Raw genomic sequence first — 18,082 nt, 5'->3', positions numbered from 1 at the left:
GGAATTACCGGAGATATAAGAAAACAACGATGAAGATGGTCACTTTGTAAAGGAATATTATCATATGATATGATTCTGAGCGAGATGTTTATTACTTATATATTTTTAATGCTTCAGTGTCGCATTGTTTATTAAATTTCTTATATTCGGTTAAGTTGTTTCATTTTATTTTTCTTTCTGCCTAAGTTTATTTTTATTATTTTGACCACTACAAAGCATTTCGCCTTTATAGCCCATTTTCAATGCTACTCATTTTTTTTTACGTTTTGAAACGTAATGTAATATGCGACCTGAACGGAAAAGCCCGATAAAACGAGGCTTTTTGGTGCAGTGGAAATAGTTTATTAGTCTAAGTTGAATATAAACAGTTATAAAGCGGCAACATTTTTATATAAACATCTGTTTATTTACCTTCGATATCGCACTTTTCGATAGGTATACCAAAATATTAGCGAAGATACGGCCACATTTTTAGAATCATTGTTGCATCATCATTGATGTGATTTTATTAGCAGTTCCTCTCTTACATACAGTCACTTAAGAAATAATCCGGCAGAAGATTGTATTTTTCAGAAATGTTCGATGATGTTGCCAGTATAAACAGACATCTGGTAACTCTTTGGTACGTGCCAAATAGAGTTGAGTTCAAAATATTTACATAGATAATATGTATTAAATATTTATTAAATAAATAGTTTCATGCAATAAAGGTGCACACGTCCATAAACTTGTACTAATACATAAATATTCTTAGTTTAATTTGGCATTTCTACTGCTTTTTTTTCAATCTCAATCTCACTAGGTTCCTGTTTTAATCCTTTGTTTCGTTTCCCCTTGTTGAAAGGCGTGGGCACTTCTACTGTTGGCTCTGCACCTATACCAGTGGACACTATTGGTGGCTGTGGTAATAGCGGCTCCTCATTTGTTTTGTTATAAATGACCCAATTATCGGGTCTAAAAAGAAATGCAATTGCATTTATTATCTGAAACTACGGAAATCTGGTACAATATTAACTCACCTGTCCGGCTTAGTAAGCAAGATTATCGGTGCAAAGGCTACATTGGTGTGCTGTTTATAACGGGCGGACTGCTTTAAGTTTTCAGCCTGTGCGTCATATTCAATAGTCTCTGCTAATATCTTACTGCCTAGCTGCTTGCTTATAGTATCCGGAAAAACGCTAACATTACTGTTAGTGGAGGAAGAAAGTATAGGATTGGGCATTTCCGTAACGTATGTCATTGGGTTGTTTTCTAGCATGGGAAGTACGTAATTGTCGTCCACATAAGTCCTGTTGTCGTTGTTCGTAGAAATATTTTTCGATATTTCGTCCTTCAATTCCGTTCCTATGTCATTCTGGGAGGAGAGTTTCAGGTAACCTGCTTGTTTGCCTAAGTTTGCGAAGTTAATGATTTTATTTGGCTCATCTTCGTCGTACACGTAATCTTCAGTGGTGTCGTGTAGGTTTTCGTCTTCAGTTATATTTGTCAGCGTTCGGCTTAGATAGTCATAATCTCTTAAGTCTAGTTTGTGATCCGTACTCGATGGATCATTGTTACTATTGCCTATTTCCTTCAGTTCAGGACTGCGATCATAATACTGTGGCTGCGACCAAGGTTTCTGTCCAGCGGCAGTGCCAGTGGAGAAGGGACTCGTATGAGTCTGGCTCAGTTCTCGATCATAAAATAGATGTGGCTGGCTCTGCTGATAAGGTACGTGCGATGCGTAGCCATAACTAGCGCCAAAACTTTGGGGACGTGCATTTGAACTAAAAACAGGATAAGGATTATCATTAGTATGAGGACGTGGCCGTATATTAAAGCTGAATGTACTATCGGCTCCATTTGCACTTGCTACACCTGAAATACTGCCAAAGTGGCCTGAGCTAATTACACTACTAGACGCATGCAGATAGGTTGATGGGGAATTGACGCCCATTTGGGAATTTGTCGAAACGGGAAGTGACTGCCCAGAGGTAGCATATCCAGCTTGTGAGTTACTTCCGCTAAGCGGACTGTTAACCACAGAAGCCTCGTGATAGGGTCGAGGCTTTTGGCCCGCTGAGATCGGACTCAGATCAGTTGCCTCAGTTGGTCGTTTATTTATATTTGGGTTAAGTCCGTTGGTGGCAAAGCTTAAGAAATTTTGGAAGATGTTCGGTGGTCGGGTGGAAGTCCGTCTATCTTCAATGTCGTTCAAGTAGATAATAGTCGGGGGTTTGGTTTTTTGTAGTGGCAAATTAGTGTCCCTATGAGTTGGATAATAGGTGTAGCTAGGCGTTGTACTCGCAAATTTATGCAAATAATTTGGCGCATAACTGTTCTCATAGGTATTGAAGGGCTTGTAATTAGTCGATGTAGTGTATTCGGAATAATCTGATTCCACGGGTCGCGTTACTGGACCTTTATTCGTTTGTCGTATATTAATTTCAATTTCGTATTGATCACTTGTATTAGGACCGTTGACAACAACCTTTTGTGGATAAGGCGGTCGACTTTGATACTGACTACGTAGTTCGACACCACGCTTTGTTGTTCTGTACAATTTGGACGACTTCGTAGTACGACTTGAACGGCCGAGAATCATGCTTGGTGTGGAATCGGAATGTATAATTAATCCCGAGGTAATTTCTGTAATGTTACCCTGAGTATCCAGAAGTCGTTCATCTGCGTCCATGTCTGAGGTTTTGTCGTTTGATGGTTTCATCAATGTTGTCAAACGTCGCAGTTCTCGTTTACTCGTTAAGTTAGTCGGGTTTGTCGGATCGCTTACGACCGTCGCAGCTCGCGAGCTTTCAGTAAGACCTTCCAGGCCTGGGTTATCGTCACTCCGCGATGCTAGGGAAATGTCATTCTTTGGAAGCGATGTAGATGTATTTACACTCACGGCTTTGCGTAACTCTAAGGGTACATTGTTAATTATCACTGTCTTTTTCGGAACTGTTGTAGAAGGATTTCTGGTAATCACGTTTTTTATGTTTATCGTAATTTTGGGGGACTTGTCCAACTTATTATTAACAGATGCTTTGCGTTGGGGATTGTTATTATGACTGTTACTATTTGTCGTCGGTTTTCGTATTAAATCAAGTTTGTCGCTAACTTTGTTTGTCGTGTTGTCGTTTTTATTGTCAGGTCGCTGAAATCCGTTTGATGAATTAGGGCTGAATTCAATGTGTGGTCGGGCGGGTTTCACTCGATTTGAAAATCCCGCTTTGTCCTCTTTAACGATGGAAGGTGCACTTATTTCGTTAGGGCTAATGATATTAAAAATATGATCAACATCGCCATGGATGGGCCGAGGTGGTGCGAACGGGTCAAGTTCTAGCCATGGACTAAGGTCAATTGGACTAAGGAGGCCAGTGCCACAGTTCTGACGCTCGTTGTCTGTAAACTCAGCTGGAATAAAAATGTGCGGTTGAAAGGTGCCACCCCCAACTGCCCGGCACAGGACTTGCGACAGCGATACCCGTCGGAGGGAGTGCAGCTGGGCTGGTGTAAAAGAACTCTCGAAGCCGCTATTTTCATACCAGAAGCGATCCCCACGGCGCGAGTTACTAAACTGCTGAGCTATGATGCAAGCGAATGTGGGACCAACTAGGCCTCCGACCACCGGCCTTTCAGCAATTCCGCCAACGAAGAGATCGATGTCGTGTACACTGCGATAGGCATGGCCAATCCGCTTTGAAGATTCCGGTCCGACTACGTTAGCTGAAACAAGAGTGTTGAGGACATTAGAAGATTTCTAATGCGAGTTAACCCATAGCAGTTTTACCAAATTCATCCCAGCTTTGAATGGGACTCAAACCACATGGCACACGCCATGAAGTGTACGGAGGCAAACCATGATCACGTCCACGTTGTATATTAATGGCAGCCAAATCAAGACCAAAGGGAAATCCTGGCGTTTGAAATAGATGATTAGTCAGCTCAGGCGTAATAAACTCATCGCGCTTCAGAGCTCGCTGTGAAGCCATTCCTCGCAGGAGACGATGCAGGGAACCCGCTGTTCCAATGTCCCCGTTCTGGAACTCCTCATGTAAGCTGACATCTAGAAGAAGAAGAATCTTTTGTGGCTATTTGTTTTGCGTTAGTTATATAGAGGCCTTACTGTTGTTTATTACATTATGATGGCGATCGCATCTGGTGTAGGAATTCTGTACCAAAGAATGACCAAACCGAAAAGCTGCAGAAGAGAATGAATTGGCCACCGAAGGATTAATCTTTGGGTCATAGCCTTCATAGAAACCGGAGCTAAGAAGCTGCAAGTCAAACAACTTGCAAACCTCGTTTCCTAGCACCAAGGGCAAAAACTCCCGATAGGTGATATGTTGAAACATGGCGCCCACAATACGTCGGGTCTCCTGATAGATCTTCTCGTCGCTCCAGTGGGGATTTAGATCATTCAACTCCATTGCTATACGATTGTGCTCTCCTACCCATACATGATGCATTGCTAGTAGCCCGGGCTGCTCTCCACTCCGCCCATCGCCAGCTCGAATACATTTTGAGGCAATAGCTCCTCGCTGACACACATCGTCTGAGGGATTTCCGCGACCATAGATCAGTAGGCCATTACGGAAGACTCGAGCGTTATCCGAAGACTTGGCGCTGTTCGAGTAAATGGGCGATGCATCAATGTACGACGTGGCTTGGTTGGTTTGCTCCCGCCAAGATAGCACACAGTCACGACGTTGTGCTGGGGCAGAACGCAGAAACTCCAAACAGCGAACGTTGAGTGGCGACAACCATGGATCGTCTAGTGGCACCTTGATGGGAAAGCACGATGGATGAAAGTCCTTGCCGCCGCAACAGCTGGGTATGGAACCGTTAATGGATCTGCAAATAATATATCAACATTTAACCATGGCATGGAAATGCGGTAAATATTATCTTATTACTAACCGAGGCTGTGCCGTTGACGTTATATCGTGATCCAGCAGTTGACCCCATTGAACTATCATCAGAGTGAGTGGAGCTTCACCCTCACGGGCTCCGTGCACCAGGAGGCTGACAAAACGTGACGAGGATAATGTGCTGCCATCCGTCGAGCTCCGAACACTGTCTACGCCATCGCCGTATTCTGGAGGCAAAAAAGCGATTGAATGGCATCTGAGCAGCTCCCCAACGAGGCCTTCTCTTATTATTGCAGGTTCCATCATGAGTGCGATATCTATCCGAAGCCGGCATGCAGGGTGGTGCATCTCGGACCGGGCACAACCCCTCTAGAGCTGTGCGACGTAATGAGATCTTTTGTGCATGCGACTGTCGAGCCAGCTCATCGATGTGCTGGAAACTGGAAGAACAGAAGCATCCATTTTTTTTTTTGATTAATATGTCCTCATCCTGGATGTGTCGATGTGAATGTTGTGGTTGTGGTTGCGTTCAAACTTTGTGTCCGAATGGTGTTGGTGGACGATCACGGCATCTATTTATAAAACGTTTAACTTGCATCAAGTTGGAAGTCGGCTGTTGGAAGTCAAAACTCTGACTCAAACAAGTTCGTTATATATTTGTACATAGCGGCTGGCGAGTATGCTTGTGTGTTTATGCAATGTGTGATATGCGTTGAGAAATCGCATCAATAATCACAGCACTATTATAGGGGGCCTTTACTTTTGACACTATGGATTTTCATTTATTGCTTTTATTAACAGGTTGCCTTACTTTTTTTCTCGGCTTTAATTAATAGCTCATGAAGCTGTTATGACTCGAATATTATTTATTTATTCAAAACTTACTGTTCTATTTATATATTTTGATATTTTTTAAAACCAGTGAGTGAGAAAATCGAATAACAGAGTCTATTTGTAACAGCAATTATGATTATTTTAAATTTATTTGCGATGACATAAAGATGGTATGATTATTAAAGAAATATTGTTATATTACAACAAAAAAAAAAAGGCTGCATTCGGGACCACGTTACTTTGATTAAGAATCTGATATATTTTGCATTATATGAAATCTTTTGAATATTCTGAAAATATATGCATATATTCATATATATGGTATATATCCCTGCTGTCCATTTTTAATAAAAGCAAAACAATGCGGTAATAATCTAAAAATATCTAAAAAATAGTTATAAATTCAAATTTTATGTCTAATACATTTGCGAGGCAGAAAGGGTACACTAAAGTTAGTGTAAATCGATCGGTGCTTGCAGTGAAAGTGGAAAGTACTTGATCACACTTTTCACACTTCTTCAATGCCTGTTTTGCTAGTTTTTCATTTCATTAAACTATGAAGTGGATTTAGCCCCATCGCCTTAAACATTTTAAAACGTGAACTGTCGATAACCCACACGTACGCTGAAAAACAAGGCGCAGACGCATACGCATTTGTGGCCATCGCGTGGGTCAATGACCTCCATACCTCCACCACAAATAATGGATGAAAACGAAAAACAAATACAAACAAAGAGGCAACAAAAAATATATGTACAATATATGTTTATAAATAAATAAATACAAACTTTCCTAGTGCTGAGTGCTTGAGGCCCAACTCGTGCGGGAGCTTAGCTTGGAGCTTGCAGAAAACGAAAGTAGCGTCTTGTTGCTTGTGATTTTTTTTTTTTGGTTTTATTTCTCTTTTATTTTTGTGTGTCTTTCTTTGGCATATCAGCTGAAGCTTGTTTGATATGTGTTGTTGTTGTCGTTGTTTGATGTAATCAAAATGTGAATGATGAGAGAGTCGAGAGACTGCGGCAGAATTGGGGGCTTAAATAACACGGCGCCAAACGTTTTTCTTAATATTTTTGTTGTTTCTGTCATAAAAGCATTTGAGTGTTTGTGTATAAAAGGCTATAATTACAATGCCCTCCATTCACTCACTTTCTTCTATTTTGGCTAAACGGTGCTTTTGGCGAAATTAATAAGCGCTTACGTTTGGTCATATCATCAATGATGATTGCAGCTTTTATTTCATTTTATCGATCGTGTTGATTATTTCTTAATATGATTATAAGCAATCAGAGTGTCAAAGAGATATGCGATTGGGCGAATTGAAATTTTTGAAATCAACAATGGTCATAATTCAATGAATTTTTTTCAGTTAGGAAAATAACGAGACGGGATATGTCTTAATCGAGTTCTCCTCTTTATTATGACGTTACTTTCATTTTTATTTTATAATATAAATTGTGCAAAGTTTTATTAAATTAAATTTATTTCTCAGCATAAGGAAGTACATATTTTTGGTTTTATCAAAAAACTATAAGCCGTTTTATTTAAGCGCAACTAGTTCCTCTACAATATTATTAAATATAACAGACGTGGTGGGTGTAGCCTCGAAAATGAACTACGCTTATTGCATCTACATAAATAAATAGACATAAATGTTTTGTCCTAATTATACATATTGCTATTTATATACTTTGTTTACATGTACATACATATGTATTTGACCATCCTCAAGAGAAAGTAAAGGCGGCAAAACATTTATTATTGTGTGTTCCATAACTATGGAGAAAATTGCACGGACATTTTAAGAGGCAACTCAAATACAAAACCGAACACGAATCTGAATTTAAGCTTCATGTTAAACCCCTGCCGAACTCGTTGTGAAAAGTGAAAACTTGCAAACTGGAAAAACTACAAGAGTGGTTGGCCACTTGAATGGCATTTCCGTTGATCAGAGAGGTCGTTTACTCTTGCACTTTTTGACCAGGCGGTCGCCTTTAGTTACCTTCACCTATCATACTAGGTGTATAAGAGTATACTCGTATAATAGTATGGCCTGCTATCTGGCATGTTTCAAACCTCAAGTGTTGCTGTTGATGTTTGTGCGATTGATTGTGCTTGTCTTAAGGCTTGCAATTATATGGTATTTCAATGTCAAAGTGAAAGTTGACTTTCAACAATCATTGCCGCTGCCACAGTCATTGTTGGTCACACTTTGAAGCACTTTTGTCAGCGTATTTCAACTTCAACTCATTAGCCAGCGATGAGTGCCATGGAGCCGTAGAACTTGTTAATCAAGCGAGAAAGTTACCGCTCAGGTGCTATGTGGGCTAAGGAGGCTTTTTGGAGCTGCGAAAAGAATCGCTGAACTATCCATCAAAGTATTGAAAAACTAAATTGTAGTGCGGTATTAATATTTTGATTGTCAACCTTCAATATACAGAAATATTTTATATTTTATGCTAATACTGCGCTTATATTATTGTCTCAATAAATTACGCTTTAGTCGAAACCGAGACCCAAAAGTCTGGGACTTCTATTAGAGCACTCGTCTGTCTCGAATATCGATATTTTAAAACTCAAACATTAGGCATAGTTTTTATACCCGCTACCCATTGGGTAGGAGGGTATTTTAAAGCTAGAGTCACTATTTTTAGCGTGTACTTCAGAGTCGAGCACACTCTAAACTTAAATTTGCTTAGATAGTAAAGATAAGGTCGTGGGTTCTCAAATTTTCCCTGATCGGGATTTAAATCGGCTATATTTATTCATTTGTACTATTATTTTTTTAGTCATTTAAAGTTCAAGAATAATTGGTTTTGATTTGAAAGTTTTCACTTTCTGTGCTCAATATGGGCATTTTTGCATTTTTATATTTTAATTTTGAATATTTGCTTGAATTGATATTGATATTACAATTTCTCAAGCTACCCACGACCACTTTGACTTTTAATTTTGCACAGTTGGCAATAACTTTCACCATATGTCAATACCATATGAGGGTATTTTGAAGCTACTCATTCTATTCAGATATATACAAATAGACTGATTCACGCATTCATCCTGGGTGAAAGAGGAACTTACTTTTGACGAAAGGCTTTGGCAGCTTCTATGGTTGCATAGGCGGCCATTTCTCGGTGCTCAGTTTCCGTGTTGGGTGCATTGAAGCGTGAGAGTAGGGCGGCTGGATGATTGTGCTGCAGAGTTTGCCCTTGAAGAGGATACCAGCAAAGTTGTAAATATGGTTGGCAGCAATATAAACATAAAATTGCATACCATTGAGAAGCATTTGCGGTTGTATTCGACCATACAGCTCGGCCATGGCATTGAGTCCTTGCTGCACACTCTGCTGTAGTGCCACATCCATCAGCGTGGGGCGACGCGAGCGGGGATTCCTCTCACTTTGGTTCTGATTATCTGGCAGTTCTTCTAACGGCGTTAATGGTCGAGGCAACTCATCTGTGAGTAGCTTGTTATTTCTCTCTATATTTCCTTCATATCCCATCACCATGCCGAACAACAGCAACAACAGCGTCCACATCTGCGGCATTTGAAACTTATACCTCATGTGAATGTCGTGCTAGTGAGGATTCTATTGAGTCTGAAGCAAGTAAAACTTTAAAGGGCTGTTGTCAATACTTCATTTGCTATTACTTCAATTTGAGTTGAGTTTTAAAATTCTAAATTAATTGGGCATCCATTGGTAGAAGGCTATTACGTAGAATAAGAATCATCAGTTGCAACAGTCGAGATGATATAGTCGTGTCCGTCTGCCTAACCTTTAGCGTGATATACTAGACATCAAAAACAATAATAATCAAAGATATTCCAGAAACATTTATAGAAAAAAAAATATCTGATTGCAATTGCAGAAGCAAAAACATTCTCGAAGAACGATTACTAACTTTTGAATTGTTTTCATGGCCAATTTTCATTAAAAATCTAAAAATAAAGTATGTATGTAAAAATAATTAGCAGTGGGTGAATCTCAGAGATTTTTAGAGGTAATTACTCAAATTATAGATAAACAACAATATCAACATTAATAAAACAAGTCAGAACTGTAAGTTACCCCATTTTGAATAAAACCAGAAAAGTGCAGTATTATTGCTGGAATATTCCGCATTAATCTACCAAAAATACTGAAATATACCACATAAGATGTTTGGGTATATTGTTATAGAGTCATTCCAAATATACTGTAGATTGCAAAATATACCAGATTGACGGCCAAAACAACTAACAACTAATGATTTTTATTTATTTTCGGGGCAGAAGTTCTCTCGGAACACAAATAAGAGATGTCTCTTAGAGTCTACGAGATCTTGGAGTTCATACAGACGGAGTGACAGCCAAACAGACGTATGTATATAGCTATATCGCCTTGGCTGTGGACAGTGCCTCCTTTTACCTGTTAGTTACATACATTTATTTCCGGCACAAACTTATAATATGCAGCGGGTAAAAAAATAACATAGTTCCTTTATATGTATAATCATCTTATAAATAGCTTTATTTATGTTTTTTTCAACTAAATTTCTGTCCCATGTATTGTCAATATAAAATGCCACAAACAGAATACAACAACTTTTCTTATTTACATATTTCACAATAAAGCTTAGGTGATGTATCAGAAGAAGCTATGTGAAACAATCTTAAAGGGTTAAAGGGACCACGATTTTTGTGCACCTTGGTTAGCCCCAAATTCATATTTTCAATTCATATTTAAGCTCTAAATCTGAAGCTTTCATTTAGATTTGAGTTTTTTACAGAGTAAATTTGTTAATACAAAAACAAGCAAAAAAGCTAGTGACGAGTGTCGTGGACTGTGAAATATCTGTTACCCGTTTTTAATAAAAGCAAAACAGTGCGGTATTATACTTAAAATATACCAACTCAAAATACTATATATACAGTATATGTATATAATGTATATACATATATATTATTATATATATATATTTTTTTTCTTGCCAAATATGTCTTTTCAGTATGATCTCCAGGCATTAGCGTTGAATTTTTTGAATTGAAAAATAATAAATTCTTTTAGAATAAGGCGATCAAATTTGAATGCTAAACAAAAAATATTTTGGCAACATTATCAGCTGTTAGTAAATTTGCCGACAGCCTGTAAATACACAACTTCATATTCTTTTAAGCGGAATTCAAATAAAATAATTATATATACATAACATAACTATAGTATATTACATATATAAAAATACTTTTTAGTTTTTGAATGAATTCAAGGAATATGATGACTTGTTGAAATTAAATGTAATTTTGCTTTAATTTTGATGCTTTTGGTTTTTTTCATTCATATTATAGACTTTACATATAGTACCACATTTCTTAACTATCTTAAATTAACAATAAACTGATTACTACGAAGGCCTGCGATATTGCCAATAATTACTACATATTTTTTTTTGTTTGTTTAACATAAACAATATCAAGAAATATGTAAGTCCAATAAGAAAATCTTCTAAGATTCTAAACCTACCGCAATTATATTGATTCCTTATGATTCCCGAAAACTGTGATGTGATTAGAGAAATAATTGTATATATTTATTACTGATATATTTTTGATCTTTGTGTCAAGCAGAACAAGCCTTCTGTGAGTCTGATAAAGTATATTTATTCGTGATCAAAGTTAAAAGACAAGAAGTTGTATCCATAATATATTTCGGCGTATTTACATGTTAATACCGCACAATTTTGCTTTTATTGAGAACAGATAGAAGTGCATGATGTCCTCTTATATCAGTTCGTTTTTCCCTTGAAATGAATCACAAAACTTAATTGACATCAATTTTATAGAATGGACAAAGTTCATTTACCAGAAGCACTATTTCCAATCAAAATGAATTACACCTGATACAATTATTAAGAAACGTCTTTTGACTGTTTACTGAATAATAAAAGGAATAGTTTAAAATAAATAATGCTCCTGTTGTTGCTTTCTGGTTACTTGACACTGAATTTTTTAAATGCTATGCGCAGCACAAAATAGAAACTTTTCGCGTTTGTATCTTTGATCACCGTAAACCGAACTAAATCGATTCTCAGCTTACAGCTGGCATTAGAAGCCAAAAGACACCGATGAGACGACATACTGAAGCCAGTCAGAAACAGAGCCACAAACGTAGCTTGAGTCAAAGACATGCCCCAGCTTCCACAACTCACGGCGTCGCTCACCGAAAAAAAAATCAACGCCAAGAGCTCCAGACGAGCGACCAGTTCTCGCTGTTCAATGAGACTAGCACCGTTGCTGCCATCTAGTAGAAACAGCGGTTTTTTCCACTCTTCTATATTTTTATTATTTATTTTAAGTTTGGCGCTTATATCCGCCGTTGACTCCGTCGCCAACTGAGTTATCCATCGTCAATAAGCTGTGATTTTTTGAATCTTCACTTTTTTAATTGAGATATAAAATAGCCCGGGGCTGCAAAAGTCATTCATTCGACGATCGTCAATCTTCGAATCAAAAGAGACCTATTTGGATACTTAGCCCCATCCCCATTCATAGTCTTCTTCCCAAGATATTGCGACCATGCTCTTGCTCTTGACCGTGCTTCGTCTCAGTAACAAGCTTGAGCTCTTGTCTGCATCGCAACTTGCTTATCGTCCGTCACATCGAACTGCTTTCAATTAGAAGAGAAAGTTCTTGCCACAGGAAAAAGTAAAAACAAGTAAGAAAGCTACTGTTAAGTGTATTCGACTGCGAGATACTCGCTACCTAATGTTAGAGAACATTAAATATTTAGATTTATCAAAAGAGATAATTAACCTTAATAATCAGTTTAATTTACGTGTGTAGAACGAGAAGCAATAGTGTCACCAAATTTCGAAGTGCATTTCACAACTGATTGATGGTACTCAAGCTAATAATTCGAATGCTAAGTAACTCAAATGTTATACCCTGGTCACCCGATTAGTCACATGGAGCAAAGATGCTTTTACTTTTAACTATCGATTCACCAGTCGAGGCAGGAGAACGGAAACAGCGATTTTTAAAAGTACACCTCATAAATTAAACAGTAAATGTCTCATTATAATCGTGTACAAAGGTCTCGATTTAAATGAACTCTGTCTGTAATTGGCGTATGTATGTGCCTAGTAATATGTAAATACTAGCAATATTTTGACTATTGTACTACAACTTACATCTATATGTAACCCCCCATTTTGATCTACACCAACTGATCGCAACTGCTACATCAAACAAAACAAATTGAAGTGCCTCGATCAAGAGTTCTAAGCCTTTGCCTTGTATTTATAGTATGTAAAATATATACATATATACATACTAGTATGTACATACATACATATGTATGTCCGAGTATTCTTCTTAAATTAAGTATACGTAAGCAAATAAATGTGCATGGCATACGCCACGCATTTGTGTGATTGGATTCAATTGAACTGAGTGTGCTATCAGGAAGGGGAAAAGAGAAAAAAATTAGCAATGCGAGCAACAACAAAAACATCTGTCTTTGGTCCATAAAAAGAGCACAGAGAGAATGCAAGAGGAAACAGACTACGTAGGCGTAAACTAAACAACCCGAAACGAAATCAAATATTGCAGGCACGACTGTGGATCCAACTACAGATACGAATTGGACAATACAAATACATACATACATACATACATCTATGTAGATATATTAAGGCGACAGCTGGCTCTACGAATGCCGCTGGATCTATAGTACATCTACATCGCGCTGGTTGAAGTCTGAAATAGTAGAGTTGGCGCAGTAGAAACTGAAATCAAAGAAGAAGAGGGTAGTAGAGAAGCAAAAGAGCAGACAAAAGCAGACTGTAAAGAACAAATGAGACTGGGTCACTGTTACGAGCACAAGCGTAAGAATCAGTGAGTACTAACACACTAACGCACTCGCATTTATCCATGCTTGTTCGTCACCTGAGAAGCAGCTTGTATAATGGAGTCATAATTATGTTAGATGGGACGCCAACGTAGAGTGAGAGCCACGACAGTGGGTTGAATAAAGAATCGATTGATTCAATACCTTTGCATTTGACAGACTGCGAATGAGATTGAGATTGAGATTGAGTTCGAGATTAAGATAGCTTTTGAGACTTCGCTTTCATTTCGCATCTTTTTTTTGTATTGTAATTTATAATTTATGCTTTTTATGTTTTGTTTTTTTTTCTTTTCTGCTGTGCGGTTTTTACTTTCACACTCGACAAAAAGGTTTGCACCATTCAACAACCACAATGGAAATCGAAACGGTCGGCTATGGACTTGGACAACACCCACGATTTATTTCTCGATTCTATTTTTTTTGCTTTTACCCGTTTTTGTGTGTACAATGTTAATTGATTTTCTCAAAGACGAATAATTTTTATATGACTCAAACGTTGAAATTTTATTTGCATATCTTGTGATTCTTATGTTTTGCGTAAATTTTAACGGTATAAATAAGTAGACTGTACTCACAAATACAGTAGTATTATAAATTATAATGAATAATATACAAGTGTAGATATCAGATATAAGTATGTACATACATACATTATATGCACTCACTTTCCAAGTTCCTGCTAAATTTTCTGCTCAGTGAGTAAGCCATTTAAACTCCATGAACAATGAAATAAGGAAATTGATTCAAATTTTAGAAAAAGTCTCTTAAGCAACGTAGTATGTGATTTGCTTTATAATTATTGTTTTCCATTTCATTTATTAAGACGAATTCAGTTGGCTGTACCTTAAGTAATAAAAGTATAACAGATGATCAATTTGTAGAGTTTATAAAGTGCTTGATTGTGTGTACGAAAGAGATAGTGCCCACATATTGGGCACTTGCTTAAACATCAACATCTGTGGAAGTTTCTAGAGATGCAGCCCCAAAAAAAGTGACGAAGCACACTCGAAAATTTATATGAAAGAGAGCAACGTACTTAAATGTAAAATTAACTTAAAGCTAAGCATAACTGCGAGTATGTGTGTGGGAGTGATAGTGTCCAGAATGTACGTGTAGATTCATGTTGAATATGTGGGTATGTATAGTATAGCTAAAGTATTGCACTAAAAAATATTTTGTGGGTGTATGTGTACATATGTATATATAAATAACATAAACAATTTATAAATATAATATTTCAAATATAATTTCATTCTCATTGCATTGAGACTTATCGCAATATTCTCTCCCGAAAATGATCAGGAAAGTGATCGAAGCTTATGTAAGTGAAAGTCATGGGTAATCAGTGTATAATAACAAAATAAGGATTTACATATTGAAAAAGATGCAGATGACACATGGCTTGTTTTATTGTAAACTTCGACTTGGACATGACAAGGATACGAGTTCTATTTTTTTGTATTTAAATTGAAATAACTAACGTAGAGCACGGAATGTGATTCGTGAATTGCTTTATGGTAACTTATTTAAAATCTTTCTTCACACTTGTCTAACAATTGCGTTGCCCCTTAAACTCTTTGAAGCCTCTAACATGAGCCCTGGGCTGGGCCCAAGACCGCGACCGCGGTAGGCAGGCGACATAATTGTACAATCCAAAATTTATTGTACTTTTGTGAATTCAGAAATATTGTGAATTTTCGCACAGCACTTAGATCACACAACCGTCGACCGTCTAACCGCCTGACTGTCTGCTTTCCTGGCGGATAATATTAACTGTTGCAGCCACGTCCACGCCAGATTAGCATCCTAGTCCTCTCACTATTAGTTGCGTCGTTCGCTGGCCCGAGTCGCCGCATGCCGGGATTGTTGTTGTTCCTTATCGCGAAGCTCCTTGATAGCGCCCACTGTGCCGAACATCACCTTGGCCGTCAGCTGTGTGTGATGTGAGGCGCTGTTTTTGTTGCTAGTGTTTGCATTCGAGTCCCGGTCAAGACCCGCATTTGCATTGGCGTATGCACTCGTATAGGACACGTAGTTGTTGTTGAGATCGCGACCGCAGCTGCACTGATGTGACATATTGCACGTGTTCGTGTTCGTGACTGTGGTCGTGTTTGTGTTCCAGTTCCAGTTATTGAATCAGACGGTCGATCTTTAGCTATACGAGTTTATCGACGGATATATTTTCGCTATTTTCAGTGGTTAGACCGTTTTATCTTTATGAAGTTTAGCTGCTGAGGTCACTTGCAGCATTTGCACTAAATTAATCGTAGTTTATGAAGTCTTTGTGCCCAGTCGGTCGATCTTTGAAATCCGCTCAACTCATCCACTTGTTGAGTGCTGTGTCTTGAATGTGGGTTGGATTGGATTGCTTAGGTGAACGCGCGATTGTGCATGAAACAAAGTAAAGTCAATTCTGCTCCTCGTTGTTGTGTTGTACTCGCCGCCGTCCTTGTCGTTGCCGTTGCCGTCGTCCGATAGTCGCTCACACTTTCACAGACTCACTAGAACTAATTTCGAAAAACTGTGGTGTTGTTTTTGTGGCGTTACCAGTTAGCAGCAGCGGCGGCGGCGGCGGCGACGACGACAACGACGACGGCAACGGCGATGAGCACAGCACTGAGTATCAAAGAGAGCGTGTGCAGAGCACGAACGACAGTCTAGACTTCAGCTGAGCTGGTGTGAGCCACATAGGAGCCAACTGAGCGCTAAAATACACACACAGACACAACAAAAATAAATGAAAAAACAAGTCAAAGTGCTCTTGTAGTGCGAGAGAGAGAAAGAGGGGGAGAGAGCGAAAAAGAGAGAGAGAGAGGAGAGAGAGAGAGAGAGAGGGAGCTCGGTTACGAGATACCCTGTTGCTAGAAATCTCTTTATTATTCTTTTTCGTTGATTTAGTTAATTGGTCTCCTTCGATTGCTTTAATGCTTAACAACTTCTACTTGCATATGTATAAAATTTATAAATACTAACTAAATAAAGGGTTAAACAAGACTACCCGCTTCTGCAGCGATCATAGCTGTTCACCACTAATACTGATGCAGCTGTTGCTACTGCTGCGCCTCAGTTAGGAAATATTAAATTTCTCTACACTTTGCAGTTGATCCACACTGGTTAGCATACTCTCAAGAACTATTGCATTTAATAATTCTACGGCAGTTTAATACGATATATAAATTGAAAAAGTAAGAATTCTAAATTAAAATGAAATGATGACACGTAATTCATATGCCAATGCCACCCACCTACTTAAGTTTAATATTACAATACATACATATATAATATTAAGTAGAGACATCAATAATTTGAATAATTTAATTTATCGTTAAGGTAAAAAATGTAAATTTCTAGTGATACAATTGAGCACTTAGCTTGCTTCATTAAAGCCGGATACATAGATTTAGATTAGTAATAATATGTCTTAAGATAATAAAATAGTATTATAACATATTATACGATAATCAATTCTTATATTTATATTACTTCGGATTATAAAGTTGTACAACTATTGAAAAATTATGATGTGTTTTCTTTTGTTAAAATTTAATTGAAAATGAATATTGGTACACTGTGCCAAGATGCAGATCGTGCGTTAGGAAGCTGCTCTTGCTGCGGCGGTGACGTTGCTTGATATAGCGTCTCGACGAGGTGAAGCGTCGGCGAGAGCATACACTTGGCGAGCTTCAACTTCGGCTGGAAGCTGGGCAAGAGAGCTTTCTTGATTGCTGTATAGTTTCTAATGGACTCCCGTCTCGTCCCGGCCTTAGTTGGTTTCCCCTTGCTAACTCACCACCATAAGCTCTCTGAATGTAATTTGCGCTGCTAGCGTCGTCGCTGTGCTTGTGTAATCTCTTCGCTTGTAGTCGCTTGTTTTTTGTGTGGCGGCAAATTGTGTTGTACTTTTGTGATTTTATATATTATATTTGTTTTTGTTTATATCAATTTGCGAATTCCGAGCGCATAAGGAAAGCACAACAGCAAACTATAAAAGCACGCACTTGCGACTTGCCGCTTACCGCTTGCTTCTCAAGACACCCAACTCACCGCCAGGTGAAAATCACTGAATACTGAAACAACTCACCTGTTGATTGTTGTTTTTGGTTTTGCTGGCATTCATCAAGTTTCATTCACCTTTCAGCATCAGCACAAATAGCCATAAAGCCATTATATAAACAGTATACATACATACCGTGCATGCATACTATTATTTTGGAATGAGAAAAACTTGTATCTATGTGTGTGCTGGAGTTGTTTAATTTGCATAATTGATTTTGATAGTTGATCCTTGCCCATGATACACATGCTCCGTTTATGGAACATTGGGCGGCGGAAACCCTAAAATGAATTGAAGTATTGAACCTGACCTCTTTTCAATTAAGCGAAGAACGAAACGATTCTATGATCACAACTAGCAATATGAATGCATGACATAAACATGGCTAATGAATGCGACGCTGACGGGAGACGAAGTAATCGGGGACGTGTATTTGAAACGCTTCGCTAGCAGCAGCGCATT

General features: G+C 38.1%; 2 protein-coding genes across 2 annotated transcripts; both read right to left on the bottom strand.

Moving 5' to 3' along the window:
• Window positions 1-666: 666 nt before the first annotated feature.
• On the bottom strand, window positions 667-9,231 carry LOC132784845 (uncharacterized). The gene is given in 8 exon segments (XM_060790722.1): window positions 667-954; window positions 1,020-3,705; window positions 3,770-4,045; window positions 4,106-4,833; window positions 4,900-5,090; window positions 5,092-5,290; window positions 8,763-8,889; window positions 8,955-9,231. Coding segments are annotated over 8 exon segments (4,680 nt in total). The 5' UTR covers window positions 9,229-9,231; the 3' UTR covers window positions 667-755.
• Window positions 9,232-14,049: 4,818 nt separating this feature from the next.
• LOC132784846 (uncharacterized) lies at window positions 14,050-16,080 on the bottom strand. Its single transcript, XM_060790723.1, has one exon. It carries the CDS (start codon window positions 15,640-15,642, stop codon window positions 15,388-15,390), a length of 255 nt encoding a protein of 84 aa, XP_060646706.1. The 5' UTR covers window positions 15,643-16,080; the 3' UTR covers window positions 14,050-15,387.
• Between the last annotated feature and the right edge of the window lie 2,002 nt (window positions 16,081-18,082).

Source organism: Drosophila nasuta, chromosome 2R, assembly GCF_023558535.2.
Source record: "Drosophila nasuta strain 15112-1781.00 chromosome 2R, ASM2355853v1, whole genome shotgun sequence".
NCBI classification, from domain to species: Eukaryota; Metazoa; Arthropoda; class Insecta; order Diptera; family Drosophilidae; genus Drosophila; species Drosophila nasuta.
The sequence above is the reverse complement of the archived record's forward strand: the minus strand, read 5'-3'. Positions and strand labels throughout refer to the sequence as shown.

What these genes read in the sequence shown, in the direction of transcription:
- LOC132784846 (XM_060790723.1), bottom strand. Translation starts at nt 15,642, where the DNA reads ATGTCACATCAGTGCAGCTGCGGTCGCGATCTCAACAACAACTACGTG.